At 44.9% G+C, this 19,098-nt stretch overlaps 1 protein-coding gene across 1 annotated transcript; it reads right to left on the bottom strand.

Annotated features, from left to right (window-relative positions):
• Positions 1–14,450: 14,450 nt before the first annotated feature.
• Positions 14,451–17,883, bottom strand: SLC25A5 (solute carrier family 25 member 5). Its single transcript, XM_069747093.1, has 4 exons — positions 17,595–17,883; positions 15,550–16,036; positions 15,334–15,474; positions 14,451–14,961 (listed from the first exon to the last, which is right to left on the bottom strand). The coding sequence occupies exons 1-4, from the start codon at positions 17,703–17,705 to the stop codon at positions 14,804–14,806; spliced, it is 897 nt and encodes a 298-aa protein (XP_069603194.1). The 5' UTR covers positions 17,706–17,883; the 3' UTR covers positions 14,451–14,803.
• Between the last annotated feature and the right edge of the window lie 1,215 nt (positions 17,884–19,098).

The following is a 19,098-nucleotide window of genomic DNA, read 5'->3' as shown; positions in this document are numbered from 1 at the left end:
GCAACGATATCGTTAACAATATCGTTATGTGTGAAGGTACCTTTAATGAGATTGGTCCAAGTGCTGTCTGTGTGATGTCAGTTTTTTCCATGAACGTCACTCAGACTAAAGATATAGCCGTGTGACTGTAGCCCTAGAATCAGGGAGGGTCTCTGTACTTACTATATGCTGCTATCAGATGAGGCCGCATAAACCTGGTGACCTGGTCTTTTATAGCTTTGCCTTCTCAAAGTCACTCTCAGTTATGGAACCAACAATAGAATTTTTTTTACTGTTAATATATTTTTGGCATTCGTATTATCCTTCACTGCAATATTCTTCTCATTTACTACTTTAGCTAGTCTTTAGCAGCTTTTATTGAAAACCACATAGCTCATAAACGCAAATTTTGTGCTTTAAGAGAGGCGAAGTTCACACCACGCGCTGGTCCTTGCTCAGAACCTTATGGGTTGTTTTTGTTTGGACCCCAGAAAAGGGTTATTTTTCAGGTATTGGATGGAAGCCCCTGACGGAGTGCTGCGCGGGATCCAGGACTTAGGCTAGGTTCAGATTGCGTTAGGTCAATCCGTTTAGCGCTAAGCGCTAGCAGGATTGCGCTAACGCAATGTCTTTTTCGGGGTCGCGTTTAACGTCCCCGCTCTCGCAGATCCCCGATCTGCGAGAGCGGGGAACGGACCTCGGGCAAGCAGCGTTCAAGGCGCGTCACAAAACACCGGCACATCGTTAGCGCGTGCCGAAGATGGCACGCTCTAGTGATGCGCGTTCCCATTGCTGCCAATGGGCGCGCTAACGGACGCGTTGCACGGCGTTAATTTCGCCGTGCAACGCTGTTCGTTAGCGCGGTCCCATTAACGCAATCTAAACCTAGCCTTAGTATGAACCTAATAGTTGTGTAAATGTCTTCCATTGTTGCATTTTGTTCTCTTTTTACTTGTCATGTAACCCTTAGAGTAAGATGATCATTTTTGGGCTTTCTCTCCATAGAAATAACTTAGTTTGTTTGTCATCCCTTTAAACAATTCCCATTTTTTTCCTTGTGCTTTTATTTAGGAGGAATTCCTGTTCCTGCATACAGACTGGAGGGATGCCCTTAGCTTAGAAAAGATAACCCTTTGAAAATATGTTTTATTTGGGGCATAGGCTCCTCTTTCTTCCATCTAAAATCAAAAGTGATCGCAGATTTTTTCTAAATTTTTCATGTATTCTCTGAGTTAGACCTAGTATTATAAAGTTTGCTTAATCAATATCTAGCATAACGAGAAATTCTTTAGATGGTGAATAGTAGGTCCATGCACAAAGGTTGCAGCACTTGTGAGTTAACTACAAAAGTCACGACTGCTGACGTGCCAATAAAGCTGCGTTCTTGGAAGCCGCAGTCGCGTTCATAGGTAACCACATTCCTGGCAGCCTGAGTTTTCACAAGGAGATCTCACAAATTGTTGACCTTCTTTAGGAGTTGTTCACATCATGTTCTTGTCCTTCCGTCAGGTGATCAGCCTGAATTTCCAAAAGACGATATTCACAAGGAACCACAGTTCAATGAGATAAACAGAGTTCATCTGACACCACAGTATCAAAATCACAAACGGAGTCCACAGATTATAGGTTGGAAGGACAAGATAAGGCATTAACTAGACAACCTGCTCGCCTGGTAAAGTTGTGAGAAAGCACTATTCTTGGAATAACTCGGAAACATGGGTCCAGCTGCTGCAGCTCGCAGATCCAACCATGCTGCACAGCTGACGTCTCAAAGCATGAAAATGTCCAGAGACGGCTATAGAATCAGAAATGTGTAATCGCTACGTGTTTCGAAGTCCAACTGGCGTCTTCGTCAGGAGAACCACAAGTCAGGAGTTCATTCTCAGATGGGCCCAAGGACATAGGCTACTATCTACAGTGCTGTTCACCATTATTGGCACCTCTTCAGTTTTTTATAGACTGTACAATATCTTCAGAAATAAATGTAAATGTACCAAAGTTATATCCTCCGGATTTCTTAATTAGTGCTCCAAAGTAATACAACAATAAAACACTATATTTCAAGTTATATGTTGCAATTTCAAAGAAGAAACAGAATAAACAGCATGTGCAGCAATAAAGGCACCCCTAGTTAATACTTGGTTACACAACCTTTGACATTCATGACAGCCTCCAAACGTTTCTTGTAGCCATCTATAAGCTTCTTGCACTTCTCAGCTGGTATTTTCTCCCACTCTTCCTTTGTAGTTTGTTCAAGCTTTGTAGATTGTAAGCTCTCACGAGCAGGGTCGTCTTATTTTGCTTTAATTATTGTATTGTTAACGTTGTTACTTATGACTTTTGTGTTTGAAACTGTTAAACTGTAAAGCGCTGCTGAATATGTTGGCGCTATATAAATAAAGATTATTATTATTATTATTGAATGTTTGCAGGGTTCTTTTTCACATTGGCAGATTTCAGCTCAGCCCAAAGATTTTCAATGGGATTGAGGTCAGCTCATTGCTGGCCATTTTAAAACAGTCCATATTATCTTTTTGTACCATTCCTGTGTACTTTTGGATGAGTGCTTTGGGTATTTGTATTGCTGGAGGACCCCTGATCTTCGTCTCCAACCAAGTTTTCCTACACTGGGTTAGACATTTTGCTCTAAATCTCTTAATAATTATCTAATTTCATGATTCCTGTGATATGGTCAAGGCCTCCAGTACCAGACGTAGCAAAGCAACCCAACAGCATTATGGATCCTCCACCATACTTAACTTAAGTTTAATTGTGCCATCTGTAAACAAACTGTTGCTTTGCATTGCCAAAAAGCTCTATTTTTGTTTCATCTGTTCACACAACATTTTCCCAGAAGGATTTTGATTTGTCAAGGTTCTCTTCGGCAAAGATCAGTTGTTGCTTTTTATGTCTTTTCTTCAGCAATGGTTTCTTCCTTGGCCTTTGCCCATAAAGCTCTGCTTGGTTTAGCGTGCGGCGTATGGTAGTTGTTGAAACCACGACCCCAGACTGTTCCAGGTTGGCCTTAAGGTCTTTGGATGTTTGACGTGATGTTTATTTCCACCATTCGCACCAACCTATGAAGACATCTCTTGTCAATTTTCCTCTTTCCCCCAAGTCCAAGGAGTTTCTTGGTGGTCCGATGCTTGGCAAACTTCTTAATAACATTGCGTACTGTTGAAACAGGGATACCAAAGTTTTTGGAGATGGCCTTATACTCTTATACCCTTTGGAAGTCTTGTGCTTGCTAATAGTAGCAGTTCTGATGTCCTCAGACAACTACTTTGCCGTCACAATTGTGGCAAAGGAAAAAGGCCTACCATGCAGTTTTTTAAAATATTGAAGTAATCATTCATTGACTAATTCATGTCAGATGGGCACTGACAATCAATATCAGTTGATTCTCATTGGTGATTTACCACAGTGAGTCAAAATGTGTTTCCATACTAATTTAATATAGAGGGTGCCAATACCAGTGACTCCGCAAACTTTAGGTTTTTCATTTTTTCCCTCCCATTGTTTTTTTGTTTTAAATTATTGCTCATCATTTGCTCTTTTGTATTTAACACAAGTGCTCTATACTAAAAAACTGTTTCACTTGATTCATTTTTTCTCAGGAGATATTCCCCATTATGTTACTTACACTTCATGGGTGCCAATAACGATGAGCAAGACTGCAGTAGTGTCATATACCTGTACCTACTAGTGTGCACAGTCACCAAGCAATGGTGCAGTATGCTGTGCTCCAATATCTCTGCTATATTTAGTCAGATTTATAAAGCCTGGTATTGTATGTTCCAGTCTAAAAAAAAGAAGATTGTTGCAGTAAATTGTGCCAAATTTTGTACAAGGTGCATGCACTTTTGGATAGTCCTAGAGTTAGAAAATGAAATCTACCCCTCCTATGAGCCTTTGCAGATTTGCACCAAAATGTGCATCATTTCATGGTGTAAAGCTTAATAATGATAGTTGGGCATGCTTTGCCGAGACATTTTGCCCATTTTTACGATGTTTGGCAAGCTTAGTGAATAAATCGAAAATTTTACACAATTTGAGACCATTACTACCTTTTGTATAATTTATAATTTTTTGAGAGCTCAGTTTTGTTTTTCCAAAAGTGTATAATCTCTTTGTGGTAAGAACCTTCCCTTTTGCAGTCTGGTTCATGAGATTATCCCACCAAAATCAGGTCTGTTGGTTCCATCTGACGCAGTACGTAGAGATTTTATTCCCGAGAAGCATTGCTTGGGAGCACAGTGTGGTGGCACAAGATGCACAACAGATTGTTTCAATCCACTATATGTTTAGGTAAAGGTCATTCCAGGTAGGCAGGGGAATGTCCACTTTGGCCACGTTGCAAGTCGGTTTTCCACCATGAGCGTTCATTACATATCGATAAGGTTTTGTGGGTTGAACTAATATTACTGAGAATGAGACAATGAACTTTCTGAGATACAGATACATAGATTATCTCACAAATGGCCTCCTCCACCATGAGAGCAGGAATACACAACCTGGCAGAAGTAAGCTCCAGCAGAGCGGACGTTGGGTTTGTGACATTGTGTAATACGTGAGATGCACAGCTACAGTGATCATTAGGATTCTGTGCTCCTCCAGGAATTAAGAAACTTATAAAAATGTACTTTTCAAAGTCTAAACTTGTCAAGTAGCAAAAAAAAATGAAACCAGTCCCAGTAGCTCATTTACATGTAGTATTCTGGGATGTGTCTTCCAAGCAAGATGTCCTCAAACTTGTCGTGAAGGGCAGGCTGCTCCTGTATACTGCTATCTGGTTGAAACCTGCCCCTGGCCGGAGGCGGCTTGTAGAACAGGTCTATTCATCCAGAAATAGCAAGAAAGCAGCAGCAGTAAGGGCACAAAGTGGGCTTATTCTAGACATTAGCCCCCCGAGGGTCAGTATGAGCTTTCATGTCAGGAGGACACGCCTGAGTGATCTTTCACTTCTGCATTACACGTCATAGTTTGCTGCGTTAGCGATTAATAGAAATATTGCAGAATGAAGTGGGTATGATCAGGGCTGCACTTTGGCACATGACCACGTGTGACGTGAACGAGCCTCCTTACCACAGCAGGCACACGCCCCGAGATTGTGACATTCATGAGAAATTCATCATTGACACTAGAATTTACATCCAGAAACGGAAACGCCGATGATCTCTATTCTACATAGATCTCATGTATGAACACAAGTGCAGAATACATAATAATTCACGACTATTATTATCACTGGATACTTTGTGGACTAAAAGAGAAAACATAACTTTTCCTCATAGTTTGCTTCACCTATGTGCCGCATAGCTATTCGATTAATACATAATACACTTTGTATTTCGCTGTAGGCCGGAGTAACACGAGCGTATGTTGTCTTCTGCCACAGAATTGGGGCCGAATATGCAAGTGACACTCGGTTCAAACTCTGCTACAAGCACGAGGCGAGTGTCAGCGCACTATGCTCCGATCCTCTCGTATGCGAGAATCACAGCACAGGTGCCAAGGAAACTGAGAAAGTAAGATGCCTCCATTGCCGGCATCCTCAGTAATCGGACTGTACTCGGATGACATCCATAGTAATCAGACGGCACTCGGATGGCATCCGCAGTAACCAGACTGCACTCGGAAGTCATCCGAGTGCAGTGGGATTTCACACGCACCCATAGACTTGTACTATCAATCCAATTTTCGGTTTCACTTGTAGTATGCTGAGATTGTTCTCTCATATCAAATCGGCATGAGCAAATAATTGCCGACGTGATCCCCCCATAAATTAACACTAGGCAGAGTGCTACACTATATTTTATGGCATAGCACTCGACTGAGTTATACACTCATGTGAGCACCCCCATATAGTCGGGGTATAATACTGCCTCAATACACCTCAGGCTACAATGATACAAGTGTTAGACTTGCCAAAGTACAATCTTAAACTTAAGAGGAATCTGACGCCAGATTTTGGCTACCCCATTTCAGAGCATTATAATGTTGGGTTAGACACCCTGATCCAGTGATGTGTCACTTACTTTGCCGATTGCGGCAGTTTTGATTATAACTTGGTTTATTTGCTGAAGATCTAGCAGTTCTCTGAATTCTGAGCTGTGTATCAGGCTATATGCACATGTTGCAGAATTGCATGCGTTTTCCCGCTAAACACTAGCGTTTTGCGATCTGTCGCTTGGAAAAGTGACTGACAGGTTGGTCACACTTGTCAAGCATAGTGCTTGACAAGTGTGACCAACTTTCTACTATTGATGCTGCATCAATAGTAAAAGATAGAATATTAAAAATAAAAAAAACAATTATTCTCACCTTCTGACGGTCCCCGATCTCCTCAGCGGCGCTCCCGGTGGCTTCCGTTTCCAGGGATGCATTGCACAAAGGACCTTTCTGTCGTCACGGTCACGGTCAACTCTATCACATCCTATTGAGAAACATGATTAGCAATCGAGCCTCCTGATGAGCCAGTGAGGCGAAACGCGTAGAGGCTAAAGCAGACAACAGGCGCGCGGCAGTTCATCTGAACGATGAGTATCAAATATTGAAGGCTTAATGGGCTCTAGCTCCTGCAGTACATCATATACTTAAAACGCATTAATAAGCTCTGAAATGTGCTGTTTACCATTTTATGTATGGACTATTGTATGAACTGTGTGAAGGGCACTGGAGCTGTAGTCAATGCCAGTGTGGACAGTTATGCTAGGCAATCTTGCTAAAGAGCTGAGAAATAATCGACCAACTGTATCTGAAATACATGGTTCACTATCTTATGTATATACAATTCGACTAACTGGGTACAACAGTGATTTTTGCACTAGAGCTGGGGCCAAGTATATCGCTAATATTCATGTTAGTTATTTTTTGCTTAAGTATATCCAAAATCAAGGATACGCTAAAAATTCTGCTACCGAGACGCCTAAGTCACATGTTCTCCTGTTGTTTTTAAACATGCACAGTGTGGAGTTTAGGGCTCCCTAGAGATAGGAATGGTCTATGTATAGTGTATAGGGGTACCTTCAGTACAATTTTGTCTGGGTAGCAGGACCCTGTGGGTATTATCAGGGTTCATCTAGGGACCCCAGGGTCAGCCATCGCGGGGCGGGGGCACCACAACGCTTCCCCTAGGGTGCCTACCCCCGCAGTTAGGCAGCTGTTCAGCATAGACTCTTCCCCCCACTTTAGTTTGTTCATGGTGTGTTGTTTTTCGTTTTTTTGGTGAGCCATTGGTTGTTGGCTTTTTAGATGTATATTTAATAAAATTTGTCCTTTTAGGGTAATCCATGATTACATAGACCGTGACGTCATCCCTGGTCCTTCACGCAATGCATCCCTGGGAACGGAAGCGGCTGCGTGCACCGCTGAGAGCTGGGAGGACTCCGGGGGCCATCAGAAGGTAAGTATATCAATGTTTTTTATTTTAATTATTTTTTTTTAACAGAAATATGGTTCCCAAGGGCCTAGAGGAGAGACTCCTTTCCTCCAGACCCGGGTACCACCGCACATGATCCGCTTACTTCCCGCATGGTGGGCATAACCCCATGCGGAAAGTAAGCCGATCAATGCATTCCTATGTGTGCAGAATCGCTGCAATTCCGCACAAAGAATGAGCATGTTGCGTATTTTTTCGCTATACGATTCTGCCGCGGAAAAAATATGCATTAGCACAGCATTGCGGAATCCCATTGAATTTAATGGGCTGTATTGTGCATGTGTTTTCACGGTGAAAAGAATGTGGCAAAAACACATTCAATCTGCAACGTGTACACCTCCTTACCCTCCCATATCACTGATTGACATTTTTCAAGGTACACTGCATAGGCAGAAATCTGCCAATCGGTGGAGGGCATTGTTGGACTATCTGGCAGCAGGCCAGGTAGTTCTCTAGTGATAATGTCCTGCTGATAAAGTACTGATTTTTACAAAAACTACACTAGGCAGCATTGGATGGCCTCATTCATGTGCTTGTGTTCTATCTGTATTCTTCACGTATAGAACAGGTACTCAGCATACATTATTTCGGCTTTGCGGGGAAGCGCTGATGATTTGACGCGTCTCCCGGGCAACTGGCCATGTAATTACAATTTGCAGCCATGTGCCCTTGTGGCGCAAGCACTGAGCACCACTCCCTGTGTCGCAGCAACATGATGCGCTCTCAGCCTCCGGGTCATTACCTTTTTCCTGTTTGGGATCCATTATAAAAACACTCCCAACATGTGCTTTAGTACCGCCTGACAAACCACAGGCAGCAGTGAAACGCGCATCGAGGCTTTCGCCCACATAAATACCCTGATGACAAAAGGTATCCTCATTGTATTTTAATATGTCAGTTGATTTATTAGGATATCTTCTGTTCCTGTATTTTCCAGCATAGAAATTATATGCATTTTGTTATCAATATTATACTGTATATAGTGACTATATAAGTTTGCGGTATTTCTAGTATTATTCTCTGCATGTTTAGCTTACTGACCAATTTCTTGGTCTGCCTTTTTTTCTTTCTTGATATATGATGTGCACTGTCTGATTGTATTCATATTAAACAATAATAAATATATAGTTATTTTAGTATTTGTAGTGGTTGTTGGTTTCCCCTTCTTCAAATGTAGATGTATACATATCTTGTTAATAAAGAGACTTTACTATACTGTATATGACGAGTTATCAACACTTCACATCCCCATTATAGTCAATGCCTTTGTTTTTTTGGTGGACCGTAAATTCGTGCAAAAATCACAATGACCAAGACAAGTCTAAGTCTGTGGAAATCACAGACAGCACACAGATGGCATCAGTGTATCATCGATGTGCTGCCCATGATTAACAATGGAAAGGAGAATCTTTGTAATCTATTTATCCATAGGTGAAATATCACTGATGACGCACTGACCCAAAACACTGATGACACTTGTACCATTTTTTGCATATGTGAAGATTCTGGCGTCTGAATGAGGCCTAAACAAAGCATACAAATATCAATAAGGTCGGTTTCACACGTCAGTGGCTCCAGTACGTGTGGTGACAGTTTCCTCACGTACCGGAGCCACTGACACACGTAGACACATTCAAATCAATGCATCTGTGCAGATGTCATTGATTTTTTGCGGACCGTGTCTCCGTGTGCCAAACACGGAGACATGTCAGTGTTCGTGGAAGCGCACGGATTACACGGACCCATTAAAGTCAATGGGTCCATGTAAAACACGTACCGCACACGGACGCTGTCCGTGTGCCGTGCAGGAGACAGCGCTACAGTAAGCGCTGTCTCCCCCACTGGTGCTGAAGCCGCCATTCATATCTTCTCTGCAGCAGCGTTTGCTGTAGAGAAGATATGAATAATCCTTTTTTTTTTTTTTTTTGTTTCTCGTGTTTAAAATAAAGGTCCATGTCCCCACCCCCTGTGCGCCCGCCCGCTGTTCTTAAAATACTCACCCGGCTCCCTCGCTGGCTGGCGCTGCTTCCTGTCCTGGCCGCACCTTCTACTGTATGAGCGGTCACGTGGGGCCGCTCATTTACAGTGATGAATATGCGGCTCCACCCCTATGGGAGGTGGAGCCGCATATTCATGACTATAATCGGCGGCCCCACGTGACCGCTCATACAGTAGAAGGTGTGGCCAGGACATGAAGCAGCTCTAGCCAGCGAGGGAGCCGGGTGAGTATTTTAAGAACAGCGGGCGGGGGTGGGAGGGGGTTGGGGACATGGACCTTTCTTTTAAACACAAGAAACGCTGCTGCAGAGAAGATATGAATCGCGGCTTCAGCACCAGATGCAGGGGTCAGCGCTAAACTTTAGCGCTGTCTCCTGCACGGTGCGTGTGGTACCCAGTGGGCACACGGGCGGCACATGTGTGCCACACTGATGTGCCACAGAAACGCACGGGCACACGGACAATACCGATACCGATTTTTCCGGTACCGGAATTATCTGGACGTGTGGGACTGCCCTGAGGAAGGGTGAGGATCAAAACGTCCTTCTAGAGAACCACAACAACAGCTCTGGAATATTTAGTGTGACCATAACGCTAAGGCCACGTGCACGCGTTCAGTATTTGTTGAGTATTTTACCTCTGTATTTGTATGACAAAACCAGGAGTGGAACAATCAGAGGGAAAGTATAATAGAAACATATGCATCACTTCTGTATTTATCACCCACTCCTGGTTTTGGCTTACAAATACTGAGGTAAAAAACTCACCAAATACTCAACATGTGCACATGGTCTAATGACTGCCATAAAATTCTACAATTCCACTAAAAGGTTATAAGTTTAGTTGCTGGCAGCTTCTTAAATTGATTGCCATGGGCAGCATGGTGGCTCAATGGGTAGCACTGTAGCATTGCAGCGCTGGTGTCCTGGGTTCAAGGAGTTGTATACTCTCCTTGTGTTTGCGTGGGTTTCCCCCTGGTTCTCCAGTTTCCTTCAACGCTAGAGACATACTGATAGGGAATCTAGATTGTGAGCCCCAATGGGGACAGTGATGATATCTGTAAAGCTCCGTGGACTATGATGGCGCTATGTAACGCCAGTCTCACACGTCCAGATATTTCAGGTACGGGAAGAAACGGTCCCGGAGCTATCCGCGTGTGCACATAGGCCATCCATGTGCTATCCGTGTTTATCGCCGGTGTGCTGTGTATTGAAACAATTTGTTTAAATTTTAACCCTATGAGTTTAAAAGAAAGCACACGGACGGCATCCGTGTGCGGTACGTGTTTACATGCACCCATTGACTTTAATGGGTCCGTGCGCTCCCACGAACACTGACATGTCTCCATGTTTTGCACACGGTCCGTGAAAACACGCTGACATCTGCATAGACCCATTCTAATGTGTCTCCGTGTGTCAGTGTCTCCGGTGTGTCACCACACGTACCGGAGCCACTGACGTGTGAAACCGACCTAAGCGAATAAAATAAATGAGCCCTGCTGCTGTACTTAGCTTTATTAATAGAATGAATGAACAGACTGTTCATTGGTCCCAGCGCCCAAATCATGGATTTTCAGGTGGAACAACTGGCTCTATCGTACAAGTATTGGGCATGTTTGATACCTGTGCAATATTCGGGTAAAAAACAATTCACCCAAAACGTATAAAGCTCCATTACAAGCACAGCCTGACCCTGTAAGGCTGTGTGCACACGTTGTGGAATGGGGTGCAGAATTTTCTGCACAAAATCTGCATCTCCTAGTAGAAACCGCAGGTGCAGATTTGCCGTGGTTTTTATGCAGAATTGATGCGGATTTCACCCCTGTGGATTTCTATAATGGAAGGGTGCAGAAACGCTGCAGATCCGCACAAAAGAACATGCACTTCTATTAAATCAGCAGCATTTCCGCGCTTTTTTCCCCCCATTGATTTACATTGTACTGTAAATCACAGTGCGGATCTGCGTTTCTGTGCGGAAAAATCCGCTGCGGATCCGCACTAAATCCGCATTGTGTACACATAGTCTAAGCCTTTGCATCTAGTGGTAGTTTGTCTATAATGAATGATTCCACTATTAATCAAACCTTTGTAGAAAAAAGCAGCTTTTTAATAAGCTGGCATCTCTAGGCATTTGCAGTAATGACATTCTGCTCGCGAACAAGCTTATGGTGTGACCCTCATTTTGGAGGCGTTCTCTCTGCACAGAAAAATCTGCTTCACGTGGAGGAGCGAGCCGACAGTACGTGCAGCTGATCGGATTGCTGCAGTGGGTCATGTGGCGTACGCTGCAGAGGTTTCCTCAAGGTTTGTCTGGCACTGAAGAGTTAACAGGCGACGTCTTACTTCCGGGGCTACCACCTTCTAGGCCAATAAGAAGGAGACTCGCCCTCAATGGTGTCTGTGTGCTTTTTAGAGGTCATATCCTACTCTGTGCTGTCCGCAAGGTGCAGGCCTAGACGTGCAGAAAACTGGAGGCCTCAGCAAGTTTCACTTTACAAGTACTGACGTGGTCTCCTTCCTTCCGCATTCTTTCCTATACTCTATTTTCAGATTGGAATATTATTTTTTTTATTACATTAAACTTGGGAATTATTACTTCCCAACACAAACTAGGCTTTCTCTGCATTTGGGTGATCTAGTCAGGAAAAGATCATTTGAACACGTTTCTTCAGATTGATCTAGACTAGTGGTGAGCGAATGTACTCGTTCCTCAGGTTTTCCCGAGCACGCTAGGGTGGGCTCCGAGTATTTGTGACTGCTCTGAGATTTAGTTTTCGTCACAGCAGCTGCATGATTTGCAGCTACTACCCAGCCTGAGTACATTTGGGGGTTGCCTGATTGCTAGGGAATCCCCACATGTATTCAAGCTTTCTAACAGCCGCAAATCATGCAGCTAAGGCGAAGAAAACTATATCTCTGAGAAGTCACAAATACTCAGGAGACCAACCAAGCAACGGCTATACTCACTCATCACCAATCTACACAGGTGTTTGAGTATTCGCCATATGTTCCTTTCTAGAGTATTTGTACTTTCTAGCATCACAAATAAGCATTTAGACCTGTCAAATAATGCAGAAAGCCTTAAAATAAAGCTGGGCACAAGAAGTGTGAAGTAACCATTAGACCTGCATGTCACCTTGCAGATCTAGGGTGGTAGATGGGTTGTAACATGCTAAAATGTCAGTCATGGTCACAGACACATTAAGGTCCTATTCACACAGCTGTGTTAAATACATTCCTATTTTAGGCCACAATCACACATTCAGTATTTGGTCAGTATTTTACCTCAGTAAGCCAAAACCAGGAGTGGGTGATAAATCCAGAAGTGGTGATGTTGTTTCTATTATACTTTTCCTCCAATTGTAAACCAAAAGCAGGAGTGGGATGAATAGTGAACATGCGAACATGACCTATGGTCTATGAACAATTCTCAAATGTGGGAAAAAAAAAAAAAATCCAAATTTGGTCCAATTTGCAACATGGAAATGTCTGAAAAAAAAAAAAGTGCCTCCAAAGACAGTGACACATGCACCAAAAACAGACGAAAATTTGACCTCTTTGCATACAAAAACCCCCCAACATTTTATATATGATTTCAGGCCACTCGTTCACTTTACATAGAAATAAAAAACAAAAGGGCTAGTAAGACGTAGGAGAAAGCCCAATATTGCAATCTGCTTGCCCTGTGCATTTCAGTACCACACCAGCATTTGCATTGCTCTTTAGATGTTATTTCCCCCAGACAGCCCATAATCTTCACATCACGGGTTTGCATGTTGACAGACACATCCATCTGCTGGTGAGATCTGATCACTGAGGCTGTTGGGCGCTTACATAAGTATGCCTGGTATTCAGAACAGACGTATCCCTGGCCAAGGAGCCAGGACAGCTATGGGAAGCCTCACATTTACAGCTTAGCAGCTTGTTAACAAGCCACAACACCGGCTCCAGTGTCCATCACCCTGGATAAGCTTACAGCCCTGGAATACCAAGGTCACATAAACTGCTACATTAGTTATGTGACCAGGATTAACCACAGTCCATAAAGCAGGAACACAACTTCAGTCCTCAAGGGCCACCAACAGCATGTTTGCAGGATTTCATTAGCATTGCACAAGGTGTTGGAATCATTACATGTGCAATACTAAGGAAATCCTGAAAACAAGCAGTTGTGGCCTTTGAGGACTGGAGGAGTTGTGCATCCCTGCCATAAAGTATCAGACTCCACAGGAATGGAGGGGGTTAAAGCAATCATTTCATCTTACACAGGTAAAGTTGGAAAGTGCTTGTAACAACCAGGAAGTTTGCAGTTTAGCTTGATAAAACGCCCACTGATTCTTTATTGTATTGTGCACCTCTTGTTGCCTAGTTTACCCAACCACCTCCACAGTTGTGGTCAATCTTACTATGCAAGGAGTGCACTTGGGAAAAAAATATATATAAGATAAGCAGTCATAAAAAAAAAGGAGTTAACTTGGACCAAAAAAAAAAGCCAAGTTACAAAAAGCACCTGAAATCATACATTTTGCATAAAGGCAAAGATCTGACATTTAAGGTGCTTGTATAATAGCACAATTAATTATTTGCTGGCTTAGAACACTACTATCAAGAACGGGTTAGCCCACTGGCCAGGACAGGACCACAAAGCCCGAAACAAACATATAGGCTGGATCTCAGCAAAATGCATCATTGCAAAGTTACGTTGAAGAGTAACAGTTAAATTTGTATTTAATTAATAGTACACAAAATAAGCAGCTTTAATATATTTTATGAGAAAATCTGGTTCCCCTGATGAATATTAAAGTTGCTTATTGTCGAGTACTATTGATTTATGAAATAAAAACGAGTTCCACATTAAATACCATGTGCTGACTATACCTGAAGATGGTCCACATCACATCCCACCCCAGGTGGTAGAGATGACACTGGTAGATTAGAAACAGGTTTTAAGTTTCTATTTTTATTAACCCAAGGCAAAAATGTTTCTATATATTTGGAGCTCTGCTTAATATCTACAGTCATTAAACACAAGAAACTGTCCCATATTTTTTATTTCTTCCAACCTAAGTTACTTAAAAACATGAATGATCGAAATAAAAAAAATAAAGGAGCATTGAGTCCCATCAGGTCATACCATCTACTGCCATAGGCGCACTACAGATTGTTTGCTGCAGGCTCCACTGGAAGTGCAGGGCATAAGGGAATGATTTATGTTAATATGGAAAGTGGTGAGATCAAATTGGTTCCCAAACATTAACCAGCAAGATAACCAGTTACAATTTATAAATAAAAAGGTGTTTGACAAAAACAAAAATGTATAAAGTCCATGAACGCTTGGGGTATGTTACATTTTACAGCATGCCAGGTCATAGACATCAGGACACATTTAGATGTATTTCTTCATCTCATCGTACAAGACTAGCACAAAAGCACCACCCATTCCTCTCAGGACGTTGGACCATGCACCCTTGAAGAATGCCTTTGAACCTTCATCACGTGCAATCTTCCTCCAGCAGTCCATTGTGCCGGTGTACATGATCTCAGCTGCAAGGAAGAAGAAAAAAAAAAAAAGTTACTGATCTGCAAATTAAACCTTTATAAACATTCAAAACAAACTCCCCTAGATTACAAAAGGAACTATCCAACAAAGTACTAATCCATTGCTTACAATCTGCCAAGTACAGCCTTAGGCCTATATCAGTCCATAGTCTGAGAGCAATGCCTGGGCTGATGGCAAATTTTCTGACCAGATCTTACAGCTTCAGATGCATATGAGACTGACAAGTTCAGGTCAGGAGATCTGGGGCAAGTCCAGGCAATGAGGTCCATATATAGTCTGAACAAGGCCTTACAAGTGTCAAAGAGGGAAGGATTTGCCCAAACCAGGTGAACAAAATGAAGAAGCGCTGCCCTTACCTCCTTTCCTTCCTGACTGCATCATCATACGACGACGGACAGTGTCGAATGGGTAGGAGGCGAAACCGGCTACTGCTGTTACAGTCTGGGCAATCATCCAGCTGACGATGATGTGTGTGTTCTTAGGATCTGGAAGCATACCTGAAGGAAGAAGGGTTCAATGTTTAGTCTAGAGACATAGCTTCACCTTCTACTCTCATGCTGCTCAAACCTCACCTTTAGCGGTGTCATAGATGCCAAAGTAAGCAGCTCTGTAAATGATGATGCCCTGGACAGACACATTGAAGCCCTGGTACAAGCCTTTAAGCCCATCGGATCTGAAGATCTTCACCAAGCAATCGCCAAGACCATTGAATTCTCTATCGGCACCAGCTTTGCCAACATCGGCAGCTAGACGGGTTCTGGCAAAGTCAAGTGGGTAGACGAAGCATAGAGAGGTTGCCCCAGCGGCACCACCAGATGCCAGGTTTCCAGCAAAGTAACGCCAGAACTGGGTCCTCTTGTCAACACCATCCAGGAAGATCTTCTTGTACTTGTCTTTGAAAGCGAAGTTCAGGGCCTGGGTTGGGAAGTATCTGATCACGTTGGCAAGGTTACCACGCCAGAAGGACAAGAAGCCTTGTTCTTTGGGGATACGGACAACGCAGTCCATGATTCCTTTGTATTGCTTGTCAGCGGTGATCTGTTTGCTGGCATGTTGGACCTACAAGACAGAACTCGAGTTAGACACTTGTACGATCCTTGTCCAGCCTCACCTGGTAATGACAGGATGTAGACCCTGCAATATACCCAATAGCAACCAGAACGCCGAGGGGTTGTCCGCCTGTGGGGGACAATATTTCTATTCTCAGGCATTTTAGATCGGATACTGAACTGAAGGAAACACTTTGCACCATTCATCTTCTCGAACGACTTCCATTACTGGCTGCAGATACCAGACGCAGGGAGTGAAGAAGTCTTATGTCTGGACATTAATGCTGAACAGGAAAAGGGACAAATCACTACAAAGACCCTCATCGACATGCAGAGATGGACATCCCCTCTAAGCAGCAATACGGCATATTAAGGGTGGCGGTGTGAGCCCCCAATACAAGGGTGTGTGTCCCCCACCTGGCTGATGTTTCTAGGTGTCACTAGTCTAACAGGGTTTGGCACAAAATATTTTGTCTTTGGAGTTTCCAGTTATGGAGCCGAGTGTAAGTAAGGCTATGTGCACACGTAGGAAATGTGCTGCAGAATTTTCTGCACTAAATCTGCATCTCCTGGCAGAATCTGCAGGTGCGTTTTTTATGCAGTTTTTGTGCAGATTTTACCACTGTGGATTTCTATTATGGAGGGGTGCAAAAACGCTGCAAAACTGCACAAAAGTAGTGACATGCACTTTGAAATCTGCAGCGTTTCTGCACAGCTTTTTTTCACAATGATTTCAATTGTACTGTAAATCACAGTGCAGTTCTGGAGCGTTTCTGCACTAAATCTGCATCGTGTGCACTTACCCTAAAGGAACTTGGGTGCGGTCCTCCAGGTGAGGGCATGACCTACAGACACTGTTTCTAGATGAATGTACACTTCCACAGACATTCAATGCATGGATAAGTCTGCTCATGATTACCAGCGCTCCCTAATAAATCTTTATTAACCCCCTCCCCCCCTTATAAGCCACGTGCTGCCGGCCGGCGCCCCCCAGCTGAGACGCCAGCCTGGCCCGCTGTGCTGACGTCACTCATTGTGCCGGCAGCGGACACGTGGTACAGAAGGGGCGGGGCCGGGAGAATCCCGGGAAGTCGTTACACAACCTCCATCTGGAAGGACAAGTGAGGAGGCCGCCGCCATCCGGGCCGGGCGTGCGGTCCTGTGCAGTGAGGCGCCGGGGTCCGCGGCTCCGAGCTCTGCGGGGCGCGCAGTGACGAGGCGGATTACCGCTGATCCGCGATGATCACTGCTCTCCTTGCCGCGACCTTGCTCACAGCGGAAGTGGCGCACTGCGATCACATAAGCTGCAGTCACGAGAGGCCGAATCAATCAGTGACCGTCATCCGTAGGGTAGGCCCATAACCCCCGTCATCCGTAGGCCCATAACCCCCGTCATCCGTAGGCCCATAACCCCCGTCACCCCGCCAGTCAAGGGCACACGGGAGCACCAGGGCCGCAGTCACACCACCGGCCTCCTGCAGCCTCCCGGGCACCACCGGCCGCGTACCGCGCAGCCCCGCCACACCGCGGACACACCGGCGCAGCGCCCGCTCCCGGGACGTCCTTACTTGCAGCAGCAGCTTGACTCTCTCAATGGGCGCCACAGCAGTCTTAGAGATGGCAGCGGCCACACCGCCGGCCAAGAAATCCTTGGCGAAGGAGACGGCTGCGTCGGTCATGGTGATCGCTGGATGGGGAGGCGAGTGCTCTAGTTGCTGAGCTTCCGCGGGCTGGGGAGGATGCCGACGAAATGGCCGGCTTATATAGCGCGCAATGCTCTGGTGGGGGCGGGGGAACGCGCGCTCTCGCCGCTGATTGGTCGGAGCTGGAGGGGGGGCCGAAGAGCAGAGCCGGGATTGGAATGTGAGCTAGTGCGGCGCCCGCGCAGCTGGGAGGAGAGCGGGGGAGGGGCCGCCGGCCGGGGCTGGGAGCTGTGACGTAGGGGGAGGGAGCGAGTTGCTAGGTGACGACGTTAATGTGTAGCGAGCCCCCCCGCCCCCAGTCATAACGTAGTAGTAACCATGGAGCGGCCTCAGATGTGGAGGGGAAACTTGTGAATGGAGCGCGGGGCTCAGCGTAGTCATCCGGCACTCCGGAGTCATGTGGGGTCTCCAGGGCCCTACCGCTCAGCGGCACAGCCCCCACTCGGGTCACATCTCACCCCAATAATCTACTCACCCCAATCGTGTCACATCTCACCCAATCATCTGTCCCCCTCACCTCAATGTCACATAGCACCCCAATCATCTGTCCCCTCACCCCCAATCATCTGTCCCCTCACCCCCAATCATGTCACATCTCACCCCAATCATGTCCCCTCACCCCAATAATCTGTACTCACCCCAATAATCTGTACTCACCCCAATCATGTCACATCTCACCCCAATAATCTGTACTCACCCCAATCATGTCCCCTCACCCCAATAATCTGTACTCACCCCAATCATCTGTCCCCTCACCCCCAATCATCTGTCCCCTCACCCCCAATCATGTCACATCTCACCCCAATCATGTCCCCTCACCCCAATAATCTGTACTCACCCCAATCATGTCACATCTCACCCCAATAATCTGTACTCACCCCAATCATGTCACATCTCACCCCAATAATCTGTACTCACCCCAATCATGTCACATCTCACCCCAATAATCTGTACTCACCCCAATCATGTCACATCTCACCCCAATAATCTGTACTCACCCCAATCATGTCCCCTCACCCCAATAATCTGTACTCACCCCAATCATCTGTCCCCTCACCCCCAATCATCTGTCCCCTCACCCCCAATCATGTCACATCTCACCCCAATCATGTCCCCTCACCCCAATAATCTGTACTCACCCCAATCATGTCACATCTCACCCCAATAATCTGTACTCACCCCAATCATGTCACATCTCACCCCAATAATCTGTACTCACCCCAATCATGTCACATCTCACCCCAATAATCTGTACTCACCCCAATCATGTCACATCTCACCCCAATAATCTGTACTCACCCCAATCATGTCCCCTCACCCCAATAATCTGTATTCACCCCAATCGTGTCGCATCTCACCCCAATAATCT

The sequence above is a fragment of the Ranitomeya imitator genome, chromosome 2 (genome assembly GCF_032444005.1).
Source record: "Ranitomeya imitator isolate aRanImi1 chromosome 2, aRanImi1.pri, whole genome shotgun sequence".
Lineage (NCBI taxonomy): Eukaryota > Metazoa > Chordata > Amphibia > Anura > Dendrobatidae > Ranitomeya > Ranitomeya imitator.
Note: the sequence above shows the minus strand (reverse complement) of the source record. Positions and strands in the feature narration are given on the sequence as shown.